The sequence below is a fragment of the Cetorhinus maximus genome, chromosome 14 (genome assembly GCF_964194155.1).
Source record: "Cetorhinus maximus chromosome 14, sCetMax3.hap1.1, whole genome shotgun sequence".
Taxonomy (NCBI): Eukaryota; Metazoa; Chordata; class Chondrichthyes; order Lamniformes; family Cetorhinidae; genus Cetorhinus; species Cetorhinus maximus.
In genome coordinates, this window is record NC_135892.1 from 109970392 (window position 1) to 109996379 (window position 25988).

Genomic DNA, 25988 nt, shown 5'->3' on the forward strand with positions numbered 1-25988 from the left:
TAATTCATCTTGTTGCTTGTGGGCCTTTGCTGGCATGGAATGGCTACCACTTAGAGATTACAGGTACCGTGCTCTTATAGCAACAAAATACGTTAAGTACTTAGAGATGTTTTGATGACTTGATAAGGTCTAATACAAAAGCAGATCTCATTTTATAACTTTGTACGTCTGTTGCCAGTTTGTGTCTGGCTCCTTGCCTAGTTCTGGATTCTTTATAGTTCCCAGCACTCTGACTGCTGTATATTGTTCAAAAGTTTGGTTTCAAAGACTTAAAAAGCTGCTAATTTTTTGCCCTTTTTCTTCCATTCCCTTCTGAAGGAAGCTACTAACATTAGGGAAAAGTTTCACAAGCAGAGCACATGCTGATAATTCACCCAAGAGGGATCACACCCTTCCTGTTTGAGTGTGGTGGCGCTTCACAAATGTGTGTTGATGGGCTTCTTGGCCATTGTAAAGGGCACATCACAAATGACTGGGCCTTCACCTAATGCCCTATCCAGCAGCATCCCTAGCCTAGTTGAGGCCAACTGATTCTCACCATTGACCCAGCTGAGCACTGACAGAACACAAACTTGGGATTGAACATGGCCCCCATTGTAGCGTATCGCACGTTCTCATGCTACGTGATTTACTTACTGAACGAACCTTGGCTTAGCAAGTAAGTAGGCAAGCTGCCTGTAGATCCCCTTCAGTGTTTCTCCGAAGCCAGTTGCCAGGAATGTATAGCAGAAACTTTCCATACAGTTTTTCCTCGTTCCCCTTCAGCAGGGACAGTGTTTCTGAAGGCGGGGGTAGAGGTAGCAGAGCCAAATAATTTTTTTAAAGATTTGCTCTGGAGGTTTGGGCAGCACTAGCAAGACTGAATTTAATTGCCCGGAGAAGGTGGTGGTGGGCTGCCTTTTTAAAACACTATGGACCTTGTGATTGTCTTCCCAACGATGTTAGAAATAGTTTTGGAAGAGTTCAGTGGTATTGAGGGGAAAGGCAGACATTCATCTACAGGGATTTGCGCAAGAAAGAGTGCATGCTAAGGTGCATGGTTATTAAAAAAAGGGACCTGGATAGATTGGGCTGAGCATGTAAAGGGATATGGAAAAAAGCTTTTAAATTCAAAATCTGCAGCCCATAACAATAGAAAATTGTCCCATTTCCGATGGTAGGTTCTTCGTTAAAACACTGATCAGATTTAAACCCAAGGTGCAGAGTACAGAAGATGAGCAATGCTACACACGTGAAAGGGCTTTTATGCTCAATTGCGCAGCCCTATTGGAAAGGAGAATGCAGTGCAAATTTTAATTAAAACTGTTTATTTGCAGGGTTTGAAGGCTTTGTCTGCTACTCAAACTGCCTTTTTGTTCTTAATGCATATTAAATATTGGCATAGGAATGGACTTGATGTTGAACATTAGAGCAAAAACAGACCATGAGAAACAGTATAGTCCTTAGAATGAAGGTCTCATTACATGGATCGACAAGGGACTGGGAAAAGCTATGTAACTCTGGGATGCTTTGCTCTGTTGGCATGGCAAAGTGTTGTGGCTGTTAAGTATATCGGTTGACTTACTACATTTTACTGTATCTCAAATAAAAGCAAAATACTGCAGATGCTGCAAACCTGAAATACAAACAGAAAATGCTGGAAGCACTCAGCAGGCCTGGCAGCATCTGTGGAGAGGCAGCAACAGAGTTTACTTTTCAAGTCCGTATGACTCTTCTTTAGAGCTCTGAAAAAAAAAAGGGGGTATAACTGAGAGTCAGGTTAATTAGGAATTTTTGGAGTTATTAGCGAAGTAATTTATAGGCCTCTGTATGTGCTTGAAATCTTTTCTTAATATTTTTAATTTAGTATTTTTAAAAATCTCAAAGCCTGGATGGACTTATTACTTCTGAATTCAGTGCACGCATCTCAGAAAAACTGTTGTGATAGCATGATCAAGTTACCCTCGTGGATTTAGTCCACCTGGCACACATCATCTACACGTCATAACACATTCCTTGGCCATCAAGTGCTGGACTGGGACTTGAACCCAGAGCTTCAGGCTCAGAGGCAGGGACACCACCCACTGCACCACAAGACTCTTATTTTGCTCATGGGAATTGTGGGTGCTGCTGGCTAGGCTAGCATTTTTTACCCATCCCTAATAGCCCTTATTCAGAGGGCATTTAAGAGTCAACCACATTGCTGTGGGTCTGGAGTCACATGTAGGCCAGACCAGGTAAGGACTGCAGGTTTCCTTCCATAAAGGACATTAGTGAACCAGATGGGTTTTTATGACAATTGGCAATAGTTTCGTGGTCACCATAAGACTTTTAATTCCAGATTTTTATTGAATTCAAATTTGAACCTGGGTCTCTGGAATATTGGTCCAGTGACAATAGTATTATGCCATCGCCTCCCCAGAAAGTAGCATACAACGAGTATGATATTTACTAGAACTCTAAACGTGGGTTCACCTTCTCTTGCTAAACGTTTGAAGCCAAGTTGGTTCAAAACATAGGTTTTTTCTCGCTGCTGCTATGAAAACATAGACCGTTCCATCAGCTCCCTCTTATGTCTATAATATGGAGGGCGGTCACCTTACTGAACTGGCACACAGAGGTGAATGCCTACCCTTTGCATGATTAGTATGCTTTCTAACATCTGCCTTAGTTAAACTCCTGCTGTGTGAATGCAGGGGAACAATATGTGGACCCTCAGATGTCATAGGGTGGTTGTTGTTTGTTAGCCTAAATATTTTAAGACTTTGGTGAAAGAAGGACTTTCACAAACTGAGGGTACCCCAAAGCACTTTACAATCAGTGAGGTACTGTACTGTTGAAGTGTAACCATTGTTGTAATCTAGGAAATGTTGCAGCCAATTTGTGCACAGCAAGCACCCACAAACAGCAGTGTGATAAGACCAGATAATATGATTTAATGATGTTGGCTGACAGGTAAGTATTGACCAGACTACCTGGAAAACCTCCCCTACTCTTCAAAATAGTGTCGTGGGATCTTTTACATCCACCTGAGATGACAGTGTCTCAGGTTTACATCTCACCCAAAAGACAGGACCTCGACAGTGTAACACTCCCTTAGTACTGCACTGGAATGTCAGCCTTGATTTCGTGCTCAAGTCCCTGGAGTGCCACTTGAACCCATGACCTTCTGCCTCTTCTAGATTGTTGGCTTACTCTAGAGGAAAGTGTTAAATCTAGCATTGCAGAAACATTTTTTTAAAAAGCCAGCTTGGGTCACATGTGCAAAATCCAACATGGTACAGCTTTTAATAATAATTGGCACAGAAGTCAGTTGATGAAACATTATCCTACTTCTTGGTGCACCATCTATGTAGAGTTGAGAAGTGAGTATAATTTATAAAATGCAGCCCATGATTTGAAAACAGAAATATTTGTAATTGTGTACGTAGGCCATCTAATGAGGACAAGTGTTCAGTAATTGTAGAACTGATGTTTGATGTTTTGCCATAGGAGTTGTAAAGTCCCTATGGGGAAAATTGTTCAGCAAAGAGACAACAAAACAAATGATTATCTGAGCTGCACATTTCTGCAGTGTCTGGAATTGTACACTGGAAGTAATGCTTTCCTCATTGCTTCGACTATTTCCCCCTGATGGATGTAGAGTTTTTCCTCACCATTTCCTCCCCTCAGTACTTTCCATAAACATAGAGTTCCCACAGAAAAGAAAATTAAAGTTAATCTGTTAATGGAACATCCTTCTGGCAAGCAAAAAGTTCTTGTCGTTCAAGTCAGTCGGTCAGATGCTCTACTTTGTATTTGTGTTGTAGCCCATTTAGAGGCTGTGGAATTGTTAAAAAGGTACAATCTGAGGTGAAGCTGTTGAGGGAAATTTACAAGCAGACATTGATGTGCATGAGTATATACGTGTATACTCGTGCTTTTGCAAACCTGTGATTCGTCATCCTTTAGTCCTAGCACCTAAAAAATTTTGTGAGCTTTTCTTAGCCTTTCCTCGTGTGACCTTGAGTCTGCGTAAAAAGAATGACATTGTTTTCTGGGCGTGTTTCGATTGCCAACCAGTTACCCTGCAGTGATCTGAAAATCAGTTTTGAAGAATGTAGCAGAGAACGCTTCAAGCAATTGGGCGAAGATATTCTTTTTGTTGGGTGCAAGACTGTGCATTGCAGTGTAATCACTGTGTGGCCCATTACTGATTCTATATTCTATAATCTCCTTATTCGCTCCCTTATGCAAAATAATTTAATTAGGTAAACTTCATTTTTCCAAGAAGTGTAGATTCATTTTCCACCAGTTTCGAGGGAAATGAAGCTGACTTTTGAGAGCAAAAATGTCGAGACTTGATTTTTCCCTCCCACTCTCCAAGTGCATCAAAAAGGAAGGAACTTCTCATTTCATGGAAGTAGGCATAGGCCAGCTGGGCCATTAAGTCCACATCATTTTGCTAAGATATAGTAGCTCTTCAATTCCAGTTTCTTGACCCATTTCCATATTCTGTAATACCCTACTTTCCTTGTAAGCATATCTGTCTCCCTTTTGAAACATCAATTGATTCTGTTATCAAACCTTTCTAGGGCAGTGCTTCCAACATCTTAATAATCTGTTCAGAAACTTTTTTCTGTGGCGTTGCTTTTGATTTTTGTGGCAATGCTTGTTCCTGAAAGCGACAATGTTTTATTGTTTTTTTAAAAAAAGAAACCTTGAACGCTGGGAATCGGAAATAAAAACACAAAACGGTGGAAACCACTCCTTTACCTCCACTTTTGATACTCTTGTTCCCAACAGAACCTTTACTTTTTACCCTCCCAGTCCTCTACTATGACCCCCATCTTTGCTCCATAAAGTCCAAATGGCGCAGACCTAAGAGTATCTGGGGCACAACTGAGTTTAGTCATCCATCACCGGATCTGCTGGACCACATCATGAGACTATCGGACCCTACCTCAATCTATCAAAACTGCCCACTCTTCCTGCATCATTCAGTTTTCTCCTTAAACCCCTTATGGTTGAATGGAGTCATTTGCCCGCTAGACCAACTTACGCTCCTGCCATTGCTGGCTCACTTTTCTTGATCGTTGATCTCATGGACAGGGTTAACTTTGAGCTGTGCTTTTACAGAGGGCACAGAGTTGATGTCACATTTTCCCCATTTTCTACCAGGAGGCCAGTAACAAAGTAAAATTGCACCAATTGCATGTGAACACTGTGCTGTACAGTTTTCATACCTCATGTGGTACATAGCTATGCCATGTGCCTGTCAATCTCTGCCATAGTGTTCCTTCTCTTAAAAAGTAGTTAAACAGTTACTATTTCCTGATTTACGATATCTTTCTATTATTGTGTTTAACTAGTGATGTATTTGTTATTGTATCATGGCTTTTAAAATACGTTAATTTGGTACAAGATGTATTTCCATTTTATGTCACAATTGTACATCAGTCACAATGCTCCACCTGCCATGAAGATAATGTTATTGGAAATTATTTTAAATTGGACATAGTCGGGCCAGTGTGTGTGTGTTAGTTGCTTTAAAGCCAGCTAGTCTGGGTGCTTTGATGTATAGTAGTTTTGAAATGTTAAACAGTAGTTTAAAAAGGTAGTGGGTACATTTACATTTTGTTGACTAAACCACTTAAAGACTGGGGGTGAAATTTTGCACCTAGCTAGGAGACACCAAGCAATATGCTTATATTACTAATAAAATTGGTACTATGAAAGGGGTTTTATTGTTAGAAGAAGTGGAGTTCAAAGGGCCTGGTGATATAATGAGAATTTACATTCAAAGGGAAGGCTAGGTATATACAGAAAAGAATTTTGTGTGAGAGAGTCAGAAGCATGCTGCCTGTAAGCCTACAACGGGGCAAAGGAACCTCATTTTGAATTCGTAAGATAAAATGTGCTTTGCCTGATGTCCGTTTAAGTCTATGGGTTATTGTTGCCTTGGTGAAGGTTTACCTAGGAGTGATTAATTTGGGGATTTGTTTAAAAGTTATTATGGTAGTAATTTGTAGACATGTGTAAGTGTTTAATTTCTTGTTAAATTAATAAATGTTTAATTTATATAAAAAACCTCTGGAGGCTTGGTGGTTTCATTTCTGAATTGAGAGCTGCATCTCAAACATACCAATTGAAAATATAGGTTATGACAGTTGTTTAAAGTTTCACTCTGGGATTTTAAATAACTCAACCTTTACCAACTGCTGTGTCATAACACCACCTCTTGGCCATCACCCTGCCCCCAGTAGATGCAAGAATCTTTGTTCTTATTACAGATTATGAAACTAAGTCTCCACAAAGATCAGATTTCTGCAACCTTCAGTGGCTACTTCCTCTATAGTGAAAAACATGGATTCATATAGTTTCTCATCAGATCATCAGGATTTCCCAAAACACTTCACAGCCAATGGATTACTTTAGAATCAATGTTTTGTCAGCAAAGGTGACCACTAACGTGTATGCAGCAAAACCCCAGCAACTGTAGACTATTTAACGACTTGTTAATTTGTTTTTGCTGGTGTTTCTTGAGGCAAGAATGCTGGCCAATGAGAAAATTCCCAGATCTTTACTGAATAATGTGTTCTTCTTATCCTCCAATGCATTTGCAGGCTTGGCCTCTGCTTGAAGTCTCAGCTGAAAGGCAGGACTTCTGATACAGCTTTCCTTCAGTACTGCAGTGAAGTGTCAGTCTAGATTGATGCACTCATCATGGAGTATGGTTCAAACCTACATAATCTGACTGAGATGAGAATGCCACCAATTAGAATCATAGAACAATAACAACATGGGACGAGGCCATTTGACCCGAGACTCTGCCGGCTTTTTTGAAGAACAATCCAATTAGTCCCACTCATTAGTTCTTTCCTCATGTCTTTTTCTCCTTCGGGTATCTATTAAATTCCCTTTTGAAGCCTGCTATTGAATTTTTATCCACTTTCCAATCAGACAGTGCATTCCAAACCCCAGCCACTTGTTGCATAAAAAAGGCTTTCCCCATGTTGCCACTGGTCCTTTTACCAATAACCTTAAATCTGCCCTCTTGTTTTGACTATTCAGCCATTAGAAACAACTTCTTGTCACTCTACCTAAACTCTTCATGATTTCAAATATGGCTATAAAATCTTCTCCAAGCCTTCTCTGCTCTAAAGAGAACAACTCCAGCATCTCTTGTCTGTCCACATAAGTGCAATCCTTCATTTATGGACCCATTGTAGTAAATCTCATCTGTACCCTCTTCAAAATCCTCACATCCTTGCTAAAGTTTGATGCTCAGAGCTTAGGGCGAACTAGTATTTTATATAGGTTTAGCATAGTTTCCTTTTTTATACTGTATTACTCTATTTATAAATCCCAGGGTCCTATAGACTTTACTAATTGCTTTTGTTAACCAGTCCTGCAACTTCAGAGATCTGTGCACAAAACAGCCTTTGGTATTTCTTTCTTTGCACCCTCTATAAAATTGTACAATTTAGCAATGTATTGCCTCTCCCCATTTTTCTTACCAAAATGTATCGCCTCACACTTTTCTGTGTTGAATTCCATCTGCCATGTGCCTGCCCATTCCACCAGATTTAGTCCTCTTGAAGTTTATCACTATCCTCCTCACTGTTTACTGCACTTCCAAACTTTGTGATATCAGTAAATATGAAATTGTGTAATAGCTCCAAGTTTAAGTCATTAATGTGCATAAAAAACCAACAGTGGCCCTAGTACTGAACCTTGGAGGAACTCCATTGTATACTTCCCTCTAATGCGAAAAAACAGCCATTCACCACAACTCCCTTGGGTAGTTTTGTACTCGTCCTGCTAGTGCCCCTTTTACCCAATGGGCTTCAATTTTGCAACAAGCCTAATTAATAACTTGTATTTATATGGTACCTTTAATGTAGAAAAATATCCCGAGGCATTTCACAGGAGTGTTAGCTGAATTAATTTGACACCGAACCACATAAGCAAATATTCGAACAGATAACCAAAATGTTAGGTTTTAAGGAGTGGTTGAAAGGAGGAAGGGAAGGCAAGAGAAGTTTTATGAAAGAAATTTCAGAGCTCAGGGGCTAGGTAGCTCCCAGTAGTAGAATGGCCACCAATGGTGGAGCAATGGAAATCAGAGAGATGCAAGAGATCAGAATTGGAGAAGTGCTGGTGAACTCTGAGGCTTATAGGGCTGGAAGACATGGACCAGACTTTAGTGAGTACACATATACACAGAGGCCAGGTCTGCGCGCTCATGGGTATAAAAGACCCTATGGCACTAGCTTGAAGACGGCTAGGAAATTTATCTCTGGTGCCCTGGCCAATATTTGTCCTTCAATCAGCTCACTGAAACAGTTTATTTGGTCATTATCTCATTACCATTGGAGGAGTTTGCTGTGTGCATATTGGCTGCCACGTTTCCTACATTGCAACAGTGACTACACTTAATGTACTTCATTGACTGCAAAGCCCTTTAGCAAAGCCCTTTGGGATGTTGTGAAAGATGCCAAATAAATGCAATTTTTTCCATATCAATTATCCCTTTCTATCTTAAATTTCTTTATCCTTTTTGTCCACATGTTAGTTTTGTTAGTCATGTTCAAGAAAGTTTGAAATATCAGGAGATAGTTTCCAGTGATCTGAAATCTGTCTTGCTTTAATCAAAATCAGGTTTTTCTTTAATTGGATAGGACTTTTAAAAAAAAAGTACTTCAGGGAACTGAGCAGGACCTTTTTAGCCAGCCTATTTGACAGATCTCACAAACACACAAAACAATTGTGGGTAATGTATATGGGAAAATATGTGGCCTTTGGAATGTCTTCAGTCAGCAGTTAGAAAGTGAGCCACAGCCACATTATATTGGCATGGTTTTCTTCTAATAATCTTTTCCTTCCTATTTTATGATATAAGGAAGAGAATTTAAAGGATAAATTGAATAATTCAAAATGATCCAATGTTCCGAATGCGTCCGAGATAACAAACCAATCCACCCTTCTAATAAGAAGCCAAAAGTTTAATTAAAAAAAAACTAATCTCTGATTAATATAGCACCTGAGTTGGTTTGTCCTATAAGTTTTTCATTTGTTAAGAGTATCGGTCATGTGGAGCTTCTTCCCTTTCCCCACAACTTGTAATGTGGGTTTAGTATGTAGCTCCACGTACGTTCCCTTGTGTGCAATCTGTTTTTGATGGCGAGGTTTATGCCGCAGAGCATTTGGAGCAAGTGTTGGAATGCGGCAGGCAAAGTAAAGTTAAGGAGGATTGTGTAGTTTAGACCAACTTGCATCTGAATTGGCACTGGCGCAGCATCCCTTGGGGTATTTATTAAAACTACCCCATATAGTTCAAATTATTTACATTGTTGGATGGAAGTCAGACTTTGTTTAGATATGACTCCATGATGTAATTTACAAAAAAGAGGATATTAATCTGCTTGCAGATAATAATTGTGTTGTGCAATACAAACTACACTCTCTAGAGGTGAAGATGTTATGTCTGAAATCCACAGCGATATTTTCACTGGCATGATGCTTTAAAAGTTGTGCAGAGTGTAAATTCTAAACCATAGAACAGTTATGGCGCAGAACGAGGCCATTCAGCTCATCCTGTCTGAACCAGCTGAAAAAAGAAACAGCCACTCATTTTTAATCCCAATTTTCAGCACCTGTTCCGTGGCCTTTATGTTACAGCACTTCAGGTGCAGATCCAGGTAACTTTTAAATGAGCATTTCAGCCTCAATCCCCTGTTTACACAGTGAATCCCAGATGCCCACTACCCTCTGGGTGGAAATTTTTTCTTCATCTCCCCTCTAATTCTTCTTCCAATCACCGTAAATCTATGCCTCCTGGTAATTGACCCCTCAGCTAGGGGAAACAGGTCTTTCCTGTTTACCCTATCTAGGCCTCTCATAATTTTGTACACCTCAATGAGGTCACCCCTCAGCTTCCTCTGTTCTGAGGAAAACAACCCGAGCCTATCCAATCTTTCCTCATAGCTGCAATTTTCAAGGCCTGGCAACATTCTTGTAAATCTCCTCTGTACTCTCTCCATAACAGTTATATCCTTCCTGTAATGTGGTGAACAGAACTCTACAGACAATTACAACGTTTTATACAATTCCATAATTACATCCCTGCTATTGAATTCAGTAACTTTTCTAATAAAGGAAAGCATTCCACATGCTTTCTTTACCACCTTATCCACCTGTCCTGCCTTCTTCAGGGAGCTGCGGACATGCACTCCAAGGTCTCTCACTTCCTCAACCCCTCTCAATATACCCCCATTTATTGAGTATTCCCTTGCTTTGTTTGCGCTCCCCAAATGAATTACCTAACTTTTCTGGGTTGAATTCCATTTGCCATTTTTCTGCCCACTCAACCAAACCATTTATATAATTCTGGAGACAACAGCTATCCTTTTCACAATCAATTACATGGCCAATTTTTGTGTCATCTGCAAATTTCCCAATCATGCCTCCCACATTTAAGTCTAAATCATTAACATATAGAAAAAACAGCAAGGGCCCCAACACTGAGCCCTGTGGAACACCACTAGAAACTGCTTTCCATTCACAAAAACATCCATCGAACATTACCCTTTATTTCCTGTCACTGAGCCAATTTTGGATCCAGCTTTCCATCTTCTCCTGTATCTCGCAGGATCTCACTTTTTTGACCAGTTTGCCATGTGGGACTTTGTCAAATGCCTTACTAAAATCTACGTAGACAACATCCATTGCACTACCCTCATCAATCCTCCTTGATTCTTCCTTAAAAAATTTGATTAAGCTAGTAAGACACAATCTTCCCCTAACAAAACCATGCTGGCTGTCACTGATGAATCTGTGACTTTCTAAGTGACAGTTTATCCTGTCTCTCAGAATTGATTCCAATAATTTGCCCACCAACGAAGTCAGACCGACCGGCCTATAATTTTCTGGCCTACCCCTCACACCCTTATTAAACAGTGAAGTTCAGCTCTCATTACAATTCTCAACCCCCAAGCTCCTTTTAAAGATCCAATCATTATGATTAGTGCCCCTTTTTGCTTTGTTTTGTCTCGAGAAATTTCAGAGAAATTTGTTCAAGTAGCAAGTACATGAGATACTGGGACTGGAGAGGAGTAGCACAAAATTGTTGAGCACATAAGTGTGAGGCCACCTAGTTAACTTGCATGGTTACAAAGATTGCCTAGTTCATGGGTTCCCAAACCTCTGCACCTCCTCCACGACCCCCCCCACCCACCCCCACCAAATACCTTCAGAGATTCATGTCCCACACATGCACTACCTCTCTTGCAAGAAATCATATATTTGTAAAATTAATGTTAGTATGGATATAGCCAGTAACCTGAAATACTTCAGTGGTTTTGTCACTTAAGCTCCTCTAGTTTTCCCGTACAGCATGGAGTTTTAATATGAAGCCTAATAATAATAAGTGGTTTATTTGTCAAAGTGGGAAGGAGGCCAGAGTACAACATGTACACACTGGTGAAGCGGGAGCAGATGGGAGAATTCCCTGGCCAATGGCCATGTGGGGTCTTTGCTAAAAAGAAAACTGCAGGGTACTCCACTCATCACAGCGAGGCTGCACAAAAAACAATGTGAAAATGACCTGATCATCCGTTTTGGTGAAGGTGGCTGAGAAATGAATATTGGCCAGGACACCCTTGCTCTTCAAATAATGGTGTGGGGCCTTTTACATTCTGAGAGGGCAGACAAGACAGCACTTTTGACAGTGCAGCACTCTCAGTACTGTCAGTGTGTCAGCTAGATTTTGTGCTCAAGTCTCTGGAGTGGAGTGTAACCCCCACAACTTTCTGGCTGAGAGGTGAGAGTGTTACCCACTGAGCTACAGCTGACACCTCTGAACATCACGTAGGCCCAAGGCCTCAGGAGGACTTGGCTGCAGGGACAAAAAAAAGGAACAAGTGCTCCATGGAGTTGGCGCAGCATTATGCGCATGTCTGTGCCAGTGAAGACCCTAGGGATCATGGGAACTTCCAAAGAAGGAATAATGTACAGAGGTACATGCCAGAAGGCAAGTAACTTTTTGTTAACCCAAAGCAATAGTTTTAACTGAGGAATATTGATAACTCCTATGAGGTAGAGCTACACCAAGAGTACGTGCCCTCAGGAGAGAGTTGGGTAGGGGCAAACCCTGTCAAATAGTGGAGAGAAACACAAGACGATAATGGGATGATGTGCCACACGCTGTTTCTTTAAATTCTTACCGTTTCTGTCCATTACTTGACTCCGATGCTGAGCTACATTGTTCAACACATTCCTTTTTATGTTTTTCTGAATATTTGAAAAAAAAAGTGTTTTCCATTTTTCTGTCCATATTAATATGCTAGTCAGCACTAGTCTGACGAAGGGTATACGTACAAAACATTAACTTGCCTGTTCTCCTGACAAATTAATATATTTTTGCATTCTCCTACCCTTCTTCAACTTATCCCTTAGTCCCCTTTTCCTTGCCATGGTTTTTCTAGCTGCCCCTTAAATGCACCTATGCTATTAACTTTATCCACTGCATGTGGTAGTGAGTTCCACATTACAACCACTCCCAGGGTAAAGAAATTTCTCCTGAACCTAAGAGACAAAAGAAAAATCACTCCTTACTTTCTCATTTAACTTGCATCCACCGGGTCTAATTTTTATTTCATGACTATAACCATTAAGAGATCAATAAGCCAGCTGTTTCTGCACTACATTTATGTTGAGCCCTCCAGAGACTTGCTGACTTTGAAAGGGGGTCTTTTCTAGTTCCTATATAAAGCCCAATTCAAATATTTTGATTTTTGAAGACCCCTGTGGTGCCCATTCACTGGCTAACAAACCATAAAAAAACAAATAAAACTCTGGAAAGCATTTCTACTTGGAAATCTCAAGCCCCTGCGATCCTGCCCAAGAGTGTTGCTCACAATAAAAACAAAAAATGCTGAAAACACTCAGCAGGCCTGGCAGCATCTGAGGAGAGAGAAACAGAGTTAACGTTTTGAGTTGAATATGGTGACTCTTTTAGAACAGTGTTGCTTGTATGTCTGATCCAACAATAAACAGTTTGCTTTCTAAAGTACTTCCAATTTGTTTGCCATCAACATTGTTTTGGTTTGTCACGGTATTTAGCTAGCTTACTAAATACCAAAATGGAATTAAGTCAACATTTGAAAAAAAAGGAAAGAACTGCTTTTAATATGATGACTTTTAATTCAGCTATGTGGAGGGACTAGAGAAGCTAGAATTGCAAAGATTAAGAGAAAATTTAATAGAGCTGTTCAAAATTGAGGGGCATTGGTAGACAAGAAACTTTTTCCACTGGCACAGGGTCAGTAACTAGAGGACAGCAACTTAAGATAATTGGCAGAGAAAGCCAGAGGGTTTTACTTTTTACTCAGTGAATTATTGAGCACTGATTGAAAAGGTGGTGGGTGTAGACTCAATAATAAATTCCAAAAGGGAACTGGATATCCGCTTTTGCAAGGCTATGAAATATAAACAGGGGAATGTGTCAAATTGGTCGCTCATTCAGAAAGCTGGCACAGGCACAATGGACCAAATGGCCTCCTCCTGTGCTGTATGATTTTGATGACACCTGTGAAACATCCAGTTGATTACTTTAGTGAATCGTGTTTAGTGACTATTTTTGTGGTTTTGTAAGAGGTTTAATGCATCAGTTGTTTTAGGCACAGCAACATCCAACAAACAGAAATGAGGTAAATGGCCAGCTAATCTTGTTTTTGCCACATTAAGTGTATAAGTATTAAAGGAGTTTATAAAAGCTGGGTAGTGGTGTTGCAGTTGATCTGTTCCACTGGCACGCTAGCTTTCAGCATTGAAATTTCTGATTCCATGAAACCCGATGATCATTATTTTCCAATTGGGATTGTAAACAGTCCAAATGGAAAAGTCTGAGTCCAGATTGGAGCTGACTGTTACTTCTTTTTTCCGGAGTTTACATTTGGCTTTCACATTTCAACCTTTGACAGTTCCTTTAAGCAAGTTTGTTCAATTGCTTTTCCCTGGTTTTGTTCATTTCAGTAATAGCATTGTTTATATTGCGTCAGCTTGTGCGGGGCTTGGACCTGACCCTCCACCTTGTGCTACCAGCTAGCTATCTGCTCGTTATTAATCTGAGCCATCAGGGAAACAGAGTTCATGTGCAGGAAATGTGTTCACAAGCCCAAGGGTCAGATGTTCAAAATAAGATACGAGTTCTACTTTCAATGCTTAATTTACTGCTTGGCACGGGTGTGACGGGTAGTCCAGTTCAGGAATTAATCAGCACTTCTTCTGTGGTTCACCTCGAACCAGTAGTTTTAACAGTTTTTCAAAGTACAAATGGAGTGCTCTCCCGCTATGGTGCATAAAATCTTGGAGCTTAAAAAAAATCTTCAGCCTCTTTCATGTCATTGTAGAAGGTGTGGAGTTACACTGGAATAATCTCCTCACTGTCCATGGGGGAAAATTGAGGCCAGTTTATGCTACTTCCTACTGGCTCTGATTGAAAATTCAAGTACAATGAGATCTGATAGAAGAGAAACCCTAAAGTGCCTCTGTGCTTCACAATGCTGCTATGTTCTGGTGTCTGTGCACACCGCTAACAGAAGCCGGTACAATGGCAAGGCTCAGACCGTGATTGGTTATTCTTCCAGCCAGTGGGAAAACCCAGCTAGTGTTTTGGAGCTTAATTGGCGCACTGTAGGAATTGCACCCTGGCAACCATTAGTGCTCAATGAGTTAATAGCACCTTGCGACATGGCATTGGAGCCCACAGCTTCATTCATCATCAACCCTCTGGGAAGCACAGTTGCTGCAATGTTCCAGTGAAGCTCCATGCAAACTGGAGGAGCAGCACCTCATCTTCCGTCTAGGCACTTTACAACCTTCTGGACTGAATATTGAGTTCAATAACTTTAGATCATGAACTCTCTCCTCCATCTCCACCCCCTTTCCGATTCTCCCCCCCCCCTTCCAATAATTTATATATATTTTTCTTTTCCCACCTGTTTCCATTATTTTAAAATTTATTTCCATCCATTGTTTTACCTCTACCACTTAGACTATTTTGATTTCCCCCCCCCCCCCACTAGGGCTATCTGTACCTTGCTCGTCCTGCTTTCTACCCTTAATGTCCCCTTTAGCACATTCCTTAGATAATATCACCACCGTCAACACCTCTTTGGTCTTTTGTCTATGACATCTTTTGGCAATCTCCACCTATCACTGGCCCTCTATCCAGCTCTACATCCCCCCCCCCTTAAACCAGCTTATATTTCACCTCTCTTCTATTTTTCCTTAGTCCTGATGAAGAGTCATTCGGACTCGAAACGTTAACTGTGTTCCTCTCCGCAGATGCTGTCAGACCTGCTAAGTTTTTCCAGGTATTTTTGTTTTTGCTCTGGGAAGCACAGTTAGCTCACTTCATCTTAAACTACCGTAGTGGATCACAGTGTAGGCTAGAATGCTAGCTGAAGACTGTCAAGCATTTATCAATTCTGTGGATTGATGAGGGATTGTGCTTATGTTGTTATTCAGTGCTCCAGTGGGCATTTATTATCAAAGTGCTGATGGCCACCTTCACCTATCTAAAAATTTTACTGAAAATGATGCATCTAAACAAGAAATGGAGGGAGATCAACACTATGAATGTTCAGGTTTCATTGAATTTTAAAGCAACTATTGAAAAGCAAGAGTTATTTGGTTTTTGAAAAGAAAAACAAAATAAAAAAATGTGTGCCTTATTCCAATCTTAGTCATACAACAATGACTACACTTGGAAAAAGACTACTTAATTGGCTCTAAAGTGCCGAGAGCCATCTTGAGGTCATGAAAGGCACAATAAAAATCCAGACCATTTTTTTCTTACAGGTATATCCTATACGTTGGACAAGGTTTCCGCTTAAGTTTTGTTATTGGTGTCCATTTTGTAACTGTTGACAGGCCGTGCCAAAGTCAAAGATGCACTGCTACCTAAACTTGGAACTAAAATCGGATGGTGCCAACTTGGCATTTTGAAAAACAGTAATAATAAGGACAGCTTACACTAAATGGTTACTGAGCAACCCAGGCCAAGGCCTGTAGTGCAGGACACCACTGAGATTAAACAGAGTCAGAGAGAAGACCAGGTTAATAGAGAAGGCGAAGAGTAGTCAATGCCAAGTTTGGTTTTAAAGGTTTATCCTTTGTAGAAGAGAGAGGGAGAAAAACCTTTTCCCGCTTTAAAGGCACTACATGAATGCAAGTAGTTGAGTGAAGTTGGTCAAGAGGTTCCAGAAAATAATCAGTTGAAGTTTGACATGGTGCGGTGACTTTTGATTTCAAAACAGTGAGGTAGAAGACTGTGTCGTGAAGAGCAACTGATTACTATAGCTGATGGGCCAGCATCAAGGGCATTGGTTTATGGTGATTGAAGAAATCAAATTCAGCAATTATTAGATGGCATTCTGGAATTTTATTCTTTTTGGGGGCAAATTGATTCCATCTAGTTTTCCATGAAAACTATAAGCCAGTAGTTTGCTTTTATCTGCAGAATTCTGATGTTAGTGTGTGGTTGAGCATGCAAAGCTATGTTTAAAGTGCCTTTAAAGTGGGAAAAGGTTTTTCTCCCTCTCTCTTCTACAACGGGTAAACCTTTAAAACCAAACTTGGCATTGACTACTCTCGCCTTCTCTATTAACCTGGTCTTCTCTCTGACTCTGTTTAATCTCCGTGGTGTCCTGCACTACAGTCTTTGGCCTGGGTTGCTCAGTAACCATTTAGTGTAAGCTGTCCTTATTATTACTGAAAAGGCTGAAGTTAAAATGTAATCACCTCTGTTTTCAAAATCCTGTGACATTGACTTTTTTTTAAACATAATGCACATTTGGAGGACCTACGTGAGACAGTAATGGGATTGCTCCCCTTGACTCTGGGGAGTGAAGGGAAAGGGACAGGTTCGAAGTACTGCAGGGTTATTGAGGTCATGTGAACTTCAGTATGTGCAGAATTTCATGAGCGGTAATGAGAAGAGCAGACTGTGTTTACTATGTCCAAGATTGGAAAGAACTTGCAAGCTGTCAATCCAGGCACAGAAGTAATTTGGAAGGAAAGGTTGAACCAGATCTGGTCATAACCCTGGAAAACAAGTCTTGAAGAAGATTTATGGTGCAAATTCTGTTGCACCCTATTGGAAGTACAATCTTTTTGAAAAAATTACAGTACACATAAATACCCCTCCTTCATTTGTGACACATCATTTGCAATGTGGAGCTATGAACATGTGGCCATCTACTTATGCCATTTCAGTGTAAGAACATCAGAAGGTGCAGTGCTGGTGAACAAGCTGTTGTCCATCTGGCCATCCCCAACACAAATACCTCACAATCATTTACTCCCTTAAATACTTATGCAATTCCTTAAATATATCCATACTATCTGCCTGCATTTCCTTCCTGAGCAGACCATTCCACATTATTCCCTTCCTGCTGTTAAAAGTGGTTAAACCTAAACAACTTTTGTATCATTCCTGTTCCAAACTTTGATTCCATGTCCTCTGGTTTTAAATATTTAGGCAATCGTTAACATATTATTGTTGCTCAGTTTATCAATTCACTTTAGAATCTTGAACATTTTAACAAACAAAATCCTTCATTTATAGCATTTCAACACCTCTGGTTGTTCCAAAGCACTTTATAGCCAAAGAAATACTTTTGTAGTCTAGTCACTGTTGTACTGTAAGGAATGTGGAGCCAATTTTTTACTTAGCAAGGTCCTACAAACAGCACTGAAATGGCTGACCATATATCCTGTTGTAGTAATGATGTTTGTTTGAGGGATAAAAGATCACCAGGGCACAGGACCTGAACTCCACAAAAACACGAGAAATGGGAATAGACCATTTGGCCCATCGAGCCTCCTTGACTATTCAGTGCAATCATGGATACTCTTACATAGAAACATAGAAGATAGGAGCAGGAGTAGGCCATTTGGCCCTTCGAGCCTGCTCTGCCATTCATTATGACCATGGCTGATCATCCAACTCAATAGCCTGCTCCCGCTTTCTCCCCATATCCTTTGATCCCTTTCGCCCCAAGAGCTGTATCTAGCTCCTTCTTGAAAACATACAATGTTTTGGCCTCAACTACTTTCTGTGGTAGCGAATTCCACAGGCTCTCCACTCTGGGTGAAGAAATTTCTCCTCAGCTCAGTCCTAAATGGTCTACCTCATATCCTCAGACTGTGACTCCTGGTTCTGGACTCCCCCACCATCGGGAACATCCTTCCTGCATCTACCCTGTCTAGTCCTGTCAGAATTTTATAGGTTTCTATAAGATCCCCCCTCATTCTTCTGAACTCCAGCGAATATTATCCTAACAGACTCAATCTCTCCTCATATGTCAATTCCGCCATCCCAGGAATCAGTCTGATAAACCTTTGCTGCACTTCATCTATAGCAAGAACATCCTTCCTGAGATAAGGAGACCAAAACTGCACACAATATTTCAGGTGTGGTCTCACCAAGGCCCTATATAATTGCAGCAAGACATCCCTGCTCTTGTACTCGAATCCTCTTGCTATGAAGGCCAACATACCATTTGCCTTCTTTACCGCCTGCTGCACCTGCATGCTCACCTTCAGTGACTGGTGTGCGAGGACACCCAGGACTCGTTGCACATTCCCCCCTCTCAATTTATAGCCATTCAGATAATAATCTGCCTTCCTGTTTTTGCTACCAAAGTGGATAACCTTACATTTATCCACATTATACTGCATCTGCCATGCATTTGCCCACTCACTCAACTTGTCCAAATCACACTGAAGCAACTCTGCATCCTCCTTATAGCTCACCCTCCCACCAAGCTTTGTATCGTCTGCAAATTTGGAGATATTACATTTAGTTCCCTCATCTAAATCATTATAATATATTGCGGATAGCTGGGGTCCCAGCATCGATCCCTGCGGTACCCCACTAGTCACTGCCTGCCATTCGGAAAAAGACCAGTTTATTCCTACTCTGTTTCCTGTCTGCCAACCAGTTTTCTATTCATCTCAATGCACTACCCCCAATCCCATGTGCTTTAATTTTACATGCTAATCTCTTATGTGGGACTTTGTCAAAAGCCGTCTGAAAGTCCAAATAAACCACATCCGCTGGCTTCCCCCATCAACTCTACTAGTTACATCCTCGAAAAATTCCAGTAGATTTTTCCAGCATAATTTCCCTTTCGTGAATCCATGCTGACTCTGTCTGATCCTGCCACTGTTTTCCAAGTGCTCAGCTATTAAATCTTTTATAATGGACTCTAGAATTTACCCCACTACCGACGTCAGGCTGACTGGTCTATAATTCCCTGTTTTCTCTCTACCTCACTTTTTAAATAGTGGGGTTACATTAACTACCCTCCAATCTGTAGGAACTGTTCCAGAGTCTCAGAAGATGACCACCAATGCATCCACTGTTTCTAGGGCCACTTCCTTAAGTACTTTGAGATGTAGATTATCAGGCCCTGGGGATTTATCAGCCTTCAATCCCATCAATTTCCCCAACACCATTTCCCTACTAATACTGATTTCTTTCAGTTCCTCCCCTTCACTAAACCGTGTTCCCCAACATTTCTGGTATGTTATTTGTGTCCTCCTTTGTGAAAACAGAACCAAAGTATGTATTTAGTTGGTCAGCCATTTCTTTGTCCCCATTATAAATTCCCCTGTTTCTGACTGTTGAGTTTCAACTCCACTTTCTTGACTGTCCCCTCCCTCTCCGCACCCCCTCCCCCTCCCCCCATGCCACCACACTCTGATTCCCTGAGAGACCAAAAATCTGTCTATCTCAGCCTTAAACGAATTCAATGACAGAGCATCCACAACTCTAAGGTAGAGAATGCCAAAGATTCACAACCCTTTGAGTGAAGCAATTTCTCCTCATCTCAGTCCTAAATGATTGGCCCCTTATCCTGAGGTTGTGACCCCGTTTTTTAGATTCCTCAGCCAGCGGAAACCATCTCTCAGCGTCCACCCTATCAAGCCGTTCAGAATCTTGTATGTTTCAATGGGGTCGCCTCTCATTCCTCTAGATTGCCTAGCGTCTCACCTAGGAAAACCTCCCTTACCCCAGGAACCAATTTAGTGAACCTTTTGCTGTACTTTCTCCAGTGCAAGTATAACCACCTTTAAACATCCTTAAAGTTCACGTTAGACAGCAGTTGGGGTATTGGTTTGATGCCTCAATCAAAAGACATTGCAGTGCTCCCGCAGTATTGAACTGGAGTGTTGGCCTAGGTTTTGTTTCCAGTTTCAGAGGAGCATGCTACCAACTGAGCCACTGCTGATTCACAATTTATACCCTGAGTCTTCTGAAACGATCACAAACACTTCACTCTCTCTATAGTCCAGAAGCCTTAAGATAGTGTTTGGGTGTGGCCCTTTGTACAGCCTTAACTATTTATTAGTTTTGAGGCATATCCTACAGTGCTCCTCACTCCAAGTTAAAGAGTAAGTTTGAGGTGGGGCAGCACCTGAGCTGCTAGCTAGGGCTGGAACCTGTCAGAACTAGATGAATGGCAGTTAATGCCTGAGGTGTTGACTGTGATGTATTCAGCTTGTTTTTTTTCTGTTTCCTGGTCTGGCTGTGGACATAAGTAAAAGACTGAAATAGGAGCTAAAATTACCTGTTTTTTTCCCCCCCCACTCCCTACAGGAGAGACATTGTATTAGTTCAAAAACTGCAATACAAGCCTACAATACGCCAGTCGGTCACCTTACATATGATACTAGAAACAAGCATTACAGTACTTAGATAAATGCAATTTAGTTTTGGGGAGCACCTTTTTCAGCTCTCAGTAAAGACAGTGGCAGCTAATGTTCTTGTCATTGATGCATGGTGCCATTTACACTGATTAATTTTATTATCACCTTGGGTTGTTTAGACTAATAACTTGCTGGTGGTTGCTGTGACGTTTTGGCCAAGAAATACTGTAACACAATGGTGAATCTTCGTGCTCATTAAGGTGGAGGGGCGTCACTGCTGCAATTCCCTCTCCCCTGACTTCTCCAAGTCAGGTACGGATGGCATGAAGACATGGCGATATTCCACCCACTGTCTCTTGCTGATGATGGCTTTAGTACTGTTCTGCCCTGATCCTTGGTTATTGCACAGGAATGCTGATGGTTAACATCAGGAACTTGCATTTCTATTGCATCTTTAATATAGTAAAACATCTCAAGGCACTTCACAGTAGCATTATCAAAAAAAAATTTGACATAGAGCCACATGAGGAGATATTAGGACAGATGGCCAGAAGCTTCGTCAAAGGGGTTGATTTAAAGATGCATCTTAAAGGAGGAGAGAGGGGCGAAGAGGTTTAGGAAGGGAATTGCAGAGTTTTGGGCCCATGCAGCTGGAGGCACGGCAGTCAGTGGTGTAGAAAATGTACTGGGACTGTGCAATATCAGTCTGTATTAATTACTACAAATTCGACATTCAGAACATATTGTTGAGTAAATAATCATAATGTGGGAGTGGAGAAAAGTTACTGCTCTGTATCACTGGATCACTTTTGAGGATGAGGGATTTTGTCGAGAAGGGAGAAGTGGGAGGAGATAACAGCAGTGATCTTTCAAAACAGAATGCTGAAGCCAATGGCTCAGTTTGAGAGTATACTTTTCTATGGCTCATATACTTGGGAGTTTGAGTTTCATAGGATTTGAAACCATAATGCAGGCTGACCCTTCAGTGCTCAATTGTTGGAACTGTTGTTCTGTGATTGCCCCATAGCAGGGAGTTCTTCAGGTTTTTTTGGACAACCGTTTGCTCTCAATCAACACAAAAAGCACATTGTGTTTGTAGAATGGCTGCGCTTTGTGCCTATATTATAATGCCTGTTGCATTCCAGAAATAGTTCACTGAAGTATTTTGAGACATTTTGCAAATGTGAAAAGACTCTGTCCTAGGTAAATATTTCTCTTCATATAAAAGCTTTGTATTTTTCAAGAGAGTCATAAAACTGAGCACTATGTTTAATGCTATACTGTTGATAGCCAGTTGGTGAAGGAAGAAAACAGAGGCAGTCTTTGCTTAGAATAGATTTATTCACAAGAGTGAAACATTACAATATATATCTCTTGACTCCACTCTACTGTGTTGGTACCTCTTTGGATGGTTATGTGAGCCCATATAATTGGCGCCTTTCACCTGTATATACTTAACCTCAATTGATACAGTGTGCAGCCTTGAAGCTACTCCTGCTTTATATTGCTAATGTATGGTAAGTTGTTTCCTTAACCCAAGATGTTAGTGGAGTGGAAGGGAAAATTATGCTGATAACTGAGGACTTGTGCTATGATGTAGGATTACATTCACATGGGGGAACTGTAAATCAAAGTAACCAAGTATACCAAATGAAGAAATTGCCAACAAGATTTCGCTTTTTGCAACTTTTACTCTAACATGAATTAGAGCCAGTGCAAATTAAACATGAATTACCAGGCAAATTATGCTTCAAAAAAGAGATAAATTTCACTTTAAATAATTGATACAACAAAGATACGTTTTACGCAACGACAAACACCCACATCACTCCCCGCTGAAGTGGCACTATGTGTAGTTCCAAAGCTCTCTAACTTGGCCTCTGGTATGTAAGATTTCTCACTTTCCCACTTAATCAATTTGGCCCTCTAGTCCCACTCACCAGCAGCCGTATTCTGTCTGAGGTCCCAGAGTTAATTATCACCCAAACAGCACACTCTTGCAGAACCTCCTTAATTAGGTTCACGATGGCCTTAATGGCATAATTTACCCAGAGACTGCTTTATCCAAACCTTTGATCAATCCTGTTAAACAGCCTGATCGGCTTTAGCAAGATTGCAGCAGCAGTAGTAAAATTGTCCAGTTTACAATTCCTGCTCTAACTGTCTTTGGCTTTCTGTCCCATTTAACTGTATTACACAAACGCATCTCCGCTTTAATGTGCCTTCTCTGTTCTCCCCTCTGCTGCAACTATCCTTTGTCTGCAGCTCTCCTTTGTGTCTGACCATACGGCTTTCGTATGTTACCCTCCTCCCTCTTGATGTTGCTTCCAGGTCAAGGGTTGCCAGGTCACATGGACCAGTATCTCTAATTATTCAAGAAAATTATAATTGATCCCTTGAAAGTCCTTTTTAACCATTCTTAAAACCAATTACAAATTCCACAGATATTTTGAAGAAATACAAATGTCCTACTGTACCGCTTCTAGGTCAAAGGTCATTGCACTGTGCATTTGCTTCTCATGATCATGAAAGGTTATTGTTCCTGGGATGTTATTTGTATAATTAATTTTACCAGAATTTACTGTCCTTTTCTTTCCGTTTGTGCAGGCCGCCTGTATGCTATGCAGACTGGAATGAAAATTGATAGTAAAACTCCAGAATGCCACAAGTTCTTGGTGAAACTAATGGATCAACTAGAGATTGTAAGTATCAATTTAAAACCTTATTCTTAGACTGGTTAATTTCTTGTGGAATTGCACACAATAAATCAAAACCAAACGTAATCTATGGCTAAACTTGCTTCAGAGGGCACATTTAGATTTAGATCAGATGATACAAATCTAAATTCATTCCATTACTCCACATCACAGAGTGGTCCTGAGGGAAATCAAGACCTAAAATGATTAAGCATCAAGTGGCACCTTTCCCAATAGTACAGACTGTGTCAGATGACTGTTAGGGGCTGTGATGGAGAGAATTACAGGGCCTCCCTGATTGAATCGGTCAAATGGCCTCCCTCATCCTTTATTGAGTTACATGGAGAACAATGGGAGAGAGGAGAAGCAGCTGCAAACAAATCTGTGGTTCAGTGTATTCCATAATCACAGTGCCACTTTATTATCCTTTTTGGTTCACATTGGTCTTCAAACAGTCTTGAAAGATGTGTGACTAGGGGGTCATGAACAGTAACTGAACTGTGATTTTGTCTGTGATTGCTCTGCTGATGTGTCATTTTTAACCTCTTCGTATCTATCGACAGAATCTTAGTGGAAAAAACATATTAGCCATTTTTATATCAGTAGTGCACTGGCAGAGGGGGAGTATCGTACTCCTGTTGCTGCCACACTATAATAAAGGATGCAAGCTTCCTGGTTCTAATAGCAAACTTTGTTTTCCTGTAGCCCAATAATGTCAGAGCCACGGTGAATGCAGGACTGCTTCCTCCTGTTCCCCTATAAGGCCCAGCAGCTCATTAGTAAAACAAAACTGGACATCAAAAGTTGCCATGCCTCCACTTGAGCACCATTGTGAGGTGCCTTTAGTTATGATGCGTGCCATTCCAGTGTTCAAAGGCAACATTAAGTTTGTTTCCAGCCTGTTCTTCAGCAGTTTGCTGTCTGCTTCCTACTGAGCATTTGTTTGTGTTATTTTTTGAGCTCCCTGCAGGAGATAAACGTCTTTTGTAGAATTGTGCAGAGGACCTGAGCACTGAGTGTTATCACAATTGGGCTCTGCACACGTCATGCATGAAGCGTAAGGAGTATAAATGACAAATGCATGTTATACTGTAACATAATAATGAGAGTTATAAACAATATTGAGTCGTGATCTATTGGGATTGACCTTCCGGTCTTAGATCGTGATCTGAACATTCAAACCCAACCTTTTGTAAAAGTAAAGTTTCATTTGTGATGGTTCACATTGTGAGGTGAGGTGGCAATCTGAAATGATTATAACTTTAAAGTTGAGGCTATTTGGTTTAATCTGAAAATGTACAGGAGGCATTTTGACACTTTCCTGGGAGCCACAACAAATTCAGCAAATGCCAATGTGCCCAATTAGAACTTTTGTATTGCAGAAAGTACATGACAAATTAACTTTAGGAATTTTCCAGAATTTATTTTATGCATCATTAACCTATTGTGCCTCTAAGCCCTATATTGTATGGCATTTTCAAATGACAATACAACTTAGAACACACACAGAAAATTCATCTGGGCTGAGAAATGGCAGATGAGCTTCAAGTTCGTGAAGTACAGAGAAATGAAAAAAATTGAATCTATAAACTCTTGCTACAGAGATGATGTCATTTTTGACACCGGATTTGCAAAAATTGAGAGCTTAAATCCCACCATCGCACATTGTTATTGAGTTCAATAAACCAGGTCATTTGTGGGCTAGCATGAGAATGTGGCCATGATGCCTCCTCCTTCAGGTGCCGTGCCCTAAGAGGGTGTTGGTGACCATGAACTTCCATTAGATTGGTTGATGGTTATGCTTGACAAAATACTGGAGCAGTTTGCTGTTGCCTTCTGCAGTATGGCTGACCAAGAAACTCACCCGCTCTTACCTCCTGCCATCAGGCGAATTGGAAGGATTTACAGGCTGATAATCAACCTGTTCGGCCATGTTATGAACATATCTTGCATGACCATCAAGTCCTGAAGCTTCTGGCACAGATGTAGGGATGTTACCCCTGCACCTCAAGACCTCCCCTGATCATGATGCCAGACTGTCATTAAGGAAAATAGCACATTTTATAAAGACCCGGCTGTTTCACTAATGCTTACTCGAACTCCAGTCCACACCATGTGATTGACTTGTAATGACCTCTGAAGCGTCCAAGCGCACCACTCAAGCAATAAATATTGAAATATGGTTGTTGGCTTATTGGATACAATACGAGAAATGGATTTGAGGCATTGGTGGATTGATCCTTGAAACTTTCTGGGCACGTGTGAGAGCAGTAAATAAAGCGGATGGGATCTTGAATTCTGTAGTGCCTGTAATAGCACATTATTCATAGGGTATGATACTGTACTATGCAGGGTTGGTTGTATTTCCATTTGGAGCACTGACTTTAGTTTTAGTTGTCATCTAGGAAATCATGGCCTTACTAGGTTAAGCCCAAAGAACCTGTTGAACATCGCTGAAAGGGTCAAAGGATGAATGCACTAACAAGGAGCAGGCGTAGATTATTCGGCCCCCCGAGGCTGCTTTGCCATTTAATAAGATCATGGCTGATCTGATAGTAACCTCAAATCTGCATCCCGCCTACCCCCGATAACCTATCACCCCCTTGCTTA

The 25988-nt window shown here is 40.9% G+C and overlaps 1 protein-coding gene across 1 annotated transcript in view; it reads left to right on the plus strand.

Annotated features, from left to right (window-relative positions):
* Positions 1-25988, plus strand: part of vta1 (vesicle (multivesicular body) trafficking 1) — a 184647-nt gene that overhangs the window by 39187 nt on the left and 119472 nt on the right. Inside the window, exon 2 of the mRNA XM_078557477.1 lies at positions 23290-23384. Within this exon, the coding sequence (XP_078413603.1) occupies positions 23290-23384 (95 nt within the window). The remainder of the gene's footprint in view (positions 1-23289; positions 23385-25988) is intronic.